Raw genomic sequence first — 8326 nt, forward strand, 5'->3', positions numbered from 1 at the left:
TGTCTCCATGTTGCATCCACTCGGTGCCCGCAATGGTTTACGGTGCGCACCTGTCCAGTTTCACTCGTCGCTGAACGCTGTTCACTTCCAGGAGGGCCGTCGGCAGCCCATAATCGGCACCTACGTACTCCACCTCGTCGTCTTCAGTAGCTTTTGGTGTGCTCGTCGTTCCGCGTCGCTGCTTCACGAGGCTCACGCGCGCAGCCCCCGTCTTCGTCTGGTCCCTGGAAGCCCCTCTGCCTTCGCTGGAGCGCTCTTGGCAGCGCCGCTCGAGCTCCACCATTGCCTCAGCTGCTGCTCTTCGGCGTTGCTCAAGTTGTTCCGCGACTACACGCTGCTGCTCGGCTTGCGTCTCGTGCCCCTCGCGCCGTAGTTTCGCCAGTAGCGCCTTCACTCGTCGGTGCTTCGCGACCTTTCGTTCTCGACGTCGTGTGCGTCGGGTTCGTGTGAGGTCGTTCATTTCCTCGTCACCGTTCGTCGATTCGTCGTTTGGGCTCGCGGAGTTGTCAATCACAACCGCGGTGGTCTCGCCCACGTCCGTGTCGTCGCCGTCCGTCGTGATCATCATCGCGTCCGTCGTCTTCGTCGTCATGTACGTCGGCTGAGTCACCTCTTGCAACTCGCCCGGCGCGTCGTCGTCGGGTCTGGTGATTGCCATCGTGTTCACCTCGTCGCTCGTCGGCTCGATACCTCGCGCCATCGCTGACCCGTCTTGCTTCTTCTCCGCGATCGTCGCACTCGCTCACAAGTACGCCTCGTGCACCGTAATTGGTATCTCGTTCGACGCGGCCGATGTGAGTGCGGCCTCGTCCACCTCCTGCGACTCGCTGACCGTCGTCCGCGTCATCGCCGTGCTGGACGGCGCTGTTTTTCCGCTCGCCGACGCATTGTCGCCCAGCATCCGACTTTCGCCCTCGTCAGAAGCCGCCACCAGCGCACAAGCGGCTGCCACAGTTGTCGTCGTGGATGTCGTGATGGTCGCCGACCCGCTCGACTGTGCCATGGTCATCTCATTTGCTCTCGTTTCGTCCGTCTCGTGGTCCACCGCTGCCGCCATGTCCGGAGTCTCGTCCATCGCGTGGGGTCCGCCTGCTGCCACCATCGTCACCGCCACGACTGCCGTTGTCGACGCTCCATTCGTAATGGTGATCGGCGGGTCGCCTTCTCCAGCTTCGTCAGGCCCCGGTTTGCACTGCTTAGCCACCGCAGAGACTGACGTCCCTGGTGCGACGTCGCCGTCGCGCCTTCTCCAGGCCGAAACTACTCGCCTTCTCCAGGCCGAAGCTGCTCGCCTTCTCCGGTGCGAAGTCACCTGTTAGAGTACTTGGTAGGGGAACCACCACACCCCCGTAGTTCCTTCTCCCGATCCGCGTGTGCGAACCGAACCGTCGCCATCGCTGGCTGAACCGTTGCGACGTACCGTGCAGCCCGCTCGCCATCATGCAAGACCGCATCGTCATTCATCCACTGCACCACTCGGTGCACCTTCCCCCGGCCTGCTGTCACTGCACACCGTGCCTCTCGTACCGCTCTCATCATTGGTCCGTCGTCGTCGTCGTCGAGGTAAGCCACCTCTGACACATACATCTCGTTCTGTCTCATCTCATTCTCATTCGCGTTCATCTTGTCTTCGTTCGTACTCATCTCATTCTTGTTCTCGTTCATCTCATTCTCATTCTCGTTCATCTCGCTCTCGCTCGTTGGTGTTTCGTCGTCGAAACACGCTTCCTTCGACTCGGCCATCAGCAGCACATTCGCCACCCCCAGTCGTCCTCGCTTCTCGTCCATGCCGCGGCACCACCGCGCCCCTCCTTTCCGCTTGCCACCGTTCGCGGTTCGCGTCGACATAGCCGCTGCTACCATCCGTTCGTCCTCATTTGCACTCAATTGCCGGGGATCCTCGGTCTGATCCGAACGCCATACCCCCGTTATGACGTTCGGCTGGCATTTCCCGACGTCGCTCAAGGTTTCCCCTCACGTTGCTGTAGGTATTCCACATTCCTTGCTTTCGCCTCGCTATCGATACACTTACGTGCGTAGTGACCAGGCTGATTACAGGCATAGCACTTGACTTCCTGTGTACACTGAGACGCCCAGTGACCAGCCTGCCCACAGTGATAGCAGTTGCCGCTCGCTTGCCCGCCGTCACTGCCACCAGACGTCACACTCCGGCGTTCACTAGTTGCGCGCTCAGTGCTTGACTTCCCTTCCACTACTGCCTGCTTTACCGCGGCCTTCAGACGCTTGCGACCCGGTTTCGCGTCGGACTCCTCGTTGCTCGACTCGACCTTCTCCTTCCTCGACCTTGACTTGACAGCCGACGCCGTCCTGTGGCCTGCTGTCGTAAGCGTAGTAGACCTTCTCGCCGCCTTTCGTGGCTCGTACCAATATCCCATTCCACACGTGGCCTGGAGAAATATCCCACGTGCCGGAGTTAGCATTGTATACCCCCATCGGATTCGTGAATAGGGCCGCCTGCTCCATTTCCGACCTCACCATGGCTCCGCCATCATGTCCCCCAATCATATTCGTAGGCAACCCCGTTCCGCCGACCCCTGGGATCACATTGGTGTCACCGGTCGTGCCACTCATTGGGATCATGTAGCGACTAGGAGCTTCGGTTCTTGCCGGACCACCTTTTTCGTCGTTTTGTCAAGACATCTGTAGAATTGGGCTAGTAGCACGCGTTTACTAACCTTGTTTCTACCGACCACGTCACACAGGCCAGCCGCAAAATCGGCATGCGTTTCACCCGGCATCATTCGTCTCATGCTCACACGCCCCTCAGCCGCGGACTTGTCAAGCTTCTCCCCGTACCGGCGCAAGAGAGCTTTCTTCAAGTTAGTCCAGGTGCGCTTCCGCTCAGGTAGGCGCCGATCCATGTCTACCCACCATTTGGCAGCGTTTTCCATCAACTTATTCCCAAAATGAAGTACAGTGACTTATCTGACCATCGGCTTCGCCCAGACTCAGCAGCTCCCTTCAGTGCCAGATCAACCCTGTCGATCCAGGTCGACACCGAAACTTTCGGCGACGGAGTGAAGGTAGGAAGTTCGAGGTCTTTCACACTCTTGCGCCTTGATTGTCTCTCACGTGGTTGTCGGCTTCGTTCGTATCGAGGTTCATGCTCCTGCTGCCGTAGACGTCGTTCGCGCCGATTGTCGTCACGCTGGTCGCCATCGTCACTGCTCGAGTCGCCATGGTGGCCGTCGTCGCCGCCGGACTGATCGTCGCTCTCCGGTCTCTCGCGACCGTCAGCCCCGAATACCGCTGCAACCACCTGCGCGCTTTCCTCGTTTGGCTCGTCACCTCGCGACGGTGCCTCAGCAGGCTGCATACCAGCCGCGGTTGTCGTCAGCCTCCGCTGTGTAGCTGCGATCGCCTCCATTCGAATTCTCATCCTCATCATCGTCGTGTTTCGTCTTCGACTTCAAGACGCGCTTGGACTTGCCAGATCTCAGCGCCGTTTTCGTTCGTGCCGCCGGAGACATCGTCGTCATCGCTCGCGTGATGACACCCGTAGTTTCGAAGGTAGACGACGAAGTAGGCCCCCGTATGACCACCATGAAGCAGACCTGTTACCTCGCTCGGCTGTGAAGCGAGTCGTATAGCCGTCGCTGCGCGGCCGTGTCTACCTCTTACGTCTCCAACGCCCAGATGGCCGACAGCGATATCAATCGCTGCGCCCGACCGTCCACCCTCGTGTCCGGTCGAATTTGATTAAGGTGGGGTTACTAGAACCTCTTTTACACTCAACTCGACCAAACACAAGCTAATGCCAACCCTCTGCCGACACTAACCCACGTCCAGCCCACAATCACGCGTCCGTCGCCAGCCCTCGCTAGCCACTTCCCACGCTGTCCGTCAATTCCTCGTCGTGAGCCTCAACCGTCCAACGACAGTTTCTTGGCTTCGTAGCTAACGCTACGGAAGTCCATCGTTCCTCAGGAGGACTAACGTCCCCGTTCTTCGTGTGCATGCTTGCTGCGTCTCGCGATGCAACTCGCGCTACAGACGGTCTCGATGGGTGCTCGAGCCCACAAATTCTGTTCTGTCGCCGCTGTCGCCCGCAGTCTCGTGCCTCGGCCGCCGTGTCGAGTCAACCCTTGGGTGCCAACTGCAAACCCCGATTCCTGCTGACTGTGCCACGTTTTATCAACTCGACCACTCAGGAGCGTCCGCTTGGCTCCGCCGGCCGCTCCCGGACCACTCCGATGCCGCCCATCATTGCCGTGCCCTCGTTCAACATGGGCGTTTGCTTCACGTCGCTGCTCACCGTCACCGCCTACGTCTCGCTCACCGACATCTGCCACAGATGGGTCCCTCGGCTGGGCCCATCTGTTACAACATGGTATTGGAGTCAAACCTACTTGTCAGACTATTACATTTTGCCCATAGATACTCTACCCGAACGTCCAAATGATAAATAAACAAATATAATTGACAAACATTAATAGTTTCTGTCGTGAGCTACCGAGGGAGTGCTGCACTACGGCAGCACCTCAAATTGATGTATTGGCAGCGGCACCTCTGTTTTGCTGAGGTCGCCCGTTGAAGTTTGCCGCTGCTGACATTGGATTGAGTATTGATCTCGCCATGGTTGCTGTTTGTTGGTTTGTCAGACGTGTGTACCGTTCAAACGCGTCTGATTTCGAGCGCCCAAACAGCTTGACAGCGATGTTGTCGGTTCCTGCTGCAAAGAGAGCCGACGTCCCACCACTGCGTAAGGAATGAGTTCCGAAATACTGGGGTTCTTCGCCTGCAGATGCCGCTGCCTCTTTAATCAGTTGTGCAACGTCACGAACTGGCACAATTGAGTTTGGAGCGATTGTGCAGATGGGAGCGGTGTCTGGTAGCTGGCGTTCGCGATGATGCTGAGCGGAAACCATGTAGCGTGTATAGGGCAGATCCACGGAGAGCTGAGCGTCCAATCGATCGGGTCGCGCCTTGTTTGTACTGATCGTTCTTTCCGCCACGAAATCTCGCCACGCCTTCATTGATTTTGTCGAACGTGTTGCTTTTATTGTCATTCTTGTCGACGAACGTGATATCGGCCCGAGTCAGGATAAATTCGTGAAACTTTTTCCCTTCAGCAACGTATTCGGATCGTCGGAGTAAAAGGAAAAACCCCAAGATCGCAGCCCCCCAGATAACGCGGTTGCGAGGTTGACCGAAGTCGAGGGATCTGTGCATGATTCGTAGTAACGTGACTGAGACGGCCGTTTCTTGTTGGCCCGGCGTCCTGGCGGCGCATGCCCTTCAGCGCCAGGTTGTGTCCGTCCGATAGCCCGACTGGGTACCCGAGGACGCGGCGATGATGCCACGCAATGTGGCTGATCTTGGCGACGACAGTAGAAGCTGTGTTCCCTTTTGCCTCTGAGCTCCATCCATATCTCCCGCAGTGCACGCCAAAGAGTGCGAGTTGGTAGGAGTGTAAGACTGCCTGTGGCGGCAACCAGGTGGGAAATCCAAGCATTTTGCGCCACAACTGTCATTGACCCCAGGTTATTGCGCACTTGATACGAGATGAGTGGGCCAATGATTGGGACTGAGGTTTTGGAGAAGGTTTGGTAGAGCTTTCTCAAGGTCTTGTGCACTGGAACCTGTCGCCACGGAAATGAAAAATTAGTCCAAATATCAGAGAAAGGTGACACCCATGCCCGAGATGCCGCGTCCGCTACAAAATTGGTCAATCTTGGTAACTGAGACGCGAGTACTCGAACGTTGAATATAGCCTCGGCTAGGCCTACGTTCTGTTGATTTCCTGACTGAAATTATTTGAGCTCGATAGCGAGTTGGTCCAGGATACGGTTGCCGGATTGTCGCTCCATCCTTTGATGTCCATGTCGGTCCCCAAGTCCCAAGTGCAAGAGCGATTCACAGATGTTCACGAACGTTTATGGAGAATTTGATGGTCGAAGACTCACTGCCAATCCAAGTTGTTTATTCAGTGTCGGACGGGATCTAGATAAACCCGTTGACCGGCCGGTTTAGCACGGCAAGTCCCAAGTTTGACGCATCCATATACAAGTGCAGATGTGCAACGGGTTCGTGGCTACCGAAAATTGACAGTGGTAATTCTTGTAGATGGCCGACGGCCAAAACGTGCTCAAGCACTCCAGATTCGTTTTTGCACCCAGTGTAAGTTTGGCCACGCCGTGACGCGGAACCCGATCACATGCAGCTTGCAATTGCTGGTAGAATGGTTTCGCTGTTCGAAGACAACTACAAATATGACGTAACCTCCCGAGTAACAACGTCAAATCGGATTTTGTCACTGATTTCGATTGTTTCAGTTTGCGCACGCGACTCAGGGCTTTTGTGATCTTGTCGTTAGGCATTGATACGGTGTACTTTGCGGTGTCCCGTATGAGGCCGAGGAATTTCAATCGTGGTTCACACTGCGAGAATTTTTCTTCGTTAATGGCGTTCGGACCGAGGATGGCCAGCATAGCATGTCGGAGAGTGGCTTCTGCCAATTCGAGTCGGTCACGTGTCTCAACCTCGATGGGCAGGTGATCGCCGACCCTGTCAATGCCCCAGAAGGGCTCGTTGTCGTCGCTAGGGGACACGGTGTCCCCTAGCTGTCCCGGACACCGTGCTTGATAAGTTCCGTTGCACGACCCAGGTAATGGCTCGGCCGAATACTCCGTAAAATGGAGGAGAGCCTGGCCACCCAGACGGAGCCGCCAAATCTATCAAAAGTGCTCTGGGTTCTGGAATCCGGAACGCTATTGTGGTAAAATGTCAATCAAGAAGATTCCCGAAGGGGACGACGCACATCAATCGCCGACCCGGACCAGGACGGATCCAGATCTAAGAAAGATCACGAAGGAAGAAGACGAGTAAGGTCACGCGATCCAGCTCAATGACGCCCGGGAGTCAGGAGGATGAAGGAATCCGATCGGGTGTGGTCCCTATCGATCAGAACAAGTAGAAGCCACAGGATCTGGAGCCAGAGCCAGTCGGCGGGTATAGAGCCGGAGGAACGCACGCGTGAGCGCGGGAAACGGCAGGATCGGCGGAGTGGGACCGTGACAGGGCAGGATCAACGGCCGATCGGGACGGATTCCCGATCGGGCATACGGATCGAGGCCGATCGTCGATCGGCATACTGGTTCGGGGAAGATCACCGATCGGCATACAGGTTTGGGAAGTTCTGCGATCGGCATAGAGATTCGGGCCGATCGACGATCGACGTAGGATGGGAAGCATTACAAGGCACAGCCAGGGGAAGGATCCGGTTAACGTCTGGTTGTAGGATCAGAGTAGGGGTGGTAGGCTGTAGGGTGACACAGGCTAAACATAAATCAGAGTTGAATTTTAATCCAAGAGCTCAAGTGCCTTCAAAGTCAACAGATGTCGGGGAATTACGTTGGCCTCAACATCACCACAAAGGGGAAGGTAGTTGATCTAGCAGTTTGGGTTAAGTCTGGGGTAATATATTGGTCAGCTTTCCCTACTCTAGTGATCTACTGTTTGTGTGCAAGTCCTCGATCGACCGGAGTTATCTGTTTGGCCGGCGATCGTTACTGTCTCTCATCGAACTCGATCCTGCTATAGGAAGCGGCAAGCAACTCAAGGGAAAGGAAAAAAAATAGGAAAGGAGCTATGGGAAGGCAACGCCAGGCCCCGGGTCAACTCCAGGCCACTCGATCGGAGTCGGAGACACTCGATCGAGACACACAACCGGACACAGAGTGAAGATTACCGCGCTGCTCCACCCCATTTCCCCGCGTCACGCCAAGACGGTCAATCTTCACCAAGTGTTGCATCTTCGGAGCCCCGAGCGAGAGAGCAGATCCAGCCCGCCGACGGGTACACAAGGTGAACCCAATTTCAACCGATCAAGGATTGTTGGGGGACCCCCTCCGTTAGTCGGTGTCTGGGCATTGGTGGGCAGCCCGATCTAGCCTTAACCAGATTTTGGCAGATCCCGCTACACCACACCATCCAGTGTACATGCAGTGAAGCCAGCATTAGGTGACGATAGGCTCCTTTTACATCGCCTTTTAGTAGTCAAATGACACATCGAGGGAAACGTGCTACCAGATCCTCGATTCGGTCTGCAATCGCTGTAACGTAGTTGCATCGAATCTCCGGGGTGGAGGATTTGTCGAAACTCGCATTCATCGCCATGTTGTCCGCAAAACTAAGATCATGAATGAGGCGCACATTGACGGATGGATCAATGTTTTTCTTTTCCACTGCTCCAAGCGGGCTGCATACCACGTTTTTCCAGTGGTCTAGCACCGAATCATCAACGATCATGTACCTCCCGTTGTATTGACCGTCTCGGATGCTGTGCACCACCGAGCCAAGATAC

The 8326-nt window shown here is 56.0% G+C and overlaps 3 protein-coding genes across 3 annotated transcripts; all 3 read right to left on the reverse strand.

Moving 5' to 3' along the window:
* Window positions 1–37: 37 nt before the first annotated feature.
* Window positions 38–700, reverse strand: IUM83_08593 (Gag-pol fusion protein; the record flags this gene model as incomplete). The annotated part of the gene is made up of 1 exon (XM_067932975.1): window positions 38–700. The coding sequence occupies one exon, from the start codon at window positions 698–700 to the stop codon at window positions 38–40; it is 663 nt and encodes a 220-aa protein (XP_067794292.1).
* Window positions 701–742: 42 nt separating this feature from the next.
* IUM83_08594 (uncharacterized protein) lies at window positions 743–1075 on the reverse strand (the record flags this gene model as incomplete). The annotated part of the gene is made up of 1 exon (XM_067932976.1): window positions 743–1075. The coding sequence occupies one exon, from the start codon at window positions 1073–1075 to the stop codon at window positions 743–745; it is 333 nt and encodes a 110-aa protein (XP_067794137.1).
* A 121-nt stretch (window positions 1076–1196) lies between these two features.
* On the reverse strand, window positions 1197–1788 carry IUM83_08595 (putative CCR4-NOT transcription complex subunit 1; the record flags this gene model as incomplete). Its single annotated transcript, XM_067932977.1, has 2 exons — window positions 1197–1323; window positions 1421–1788. 2 exons carry the CDS (start codon window positions 1786–1788, stop codon window positions 1197–1199), a joined length of 495 nt encoding a protein of 164 aa, XP_067794138.1.
* Between the last annotated feature and the right edge of the window lie 6538 nt (window positions 1789–8326).

Source organism: Phytophthora cinnamomi, assembly GCF_018691715.1.
Source record: "Phytophthora cinnamomi strain GKB4 chromosome Unknown Contig26, whole genome shotgun sequence".
NCBI lineage: Eukaryota > Oomycota > Peronosporomycetes > Peronosporales > Peronosporaceae > Phytophthora > Phytophthora cinnamomi.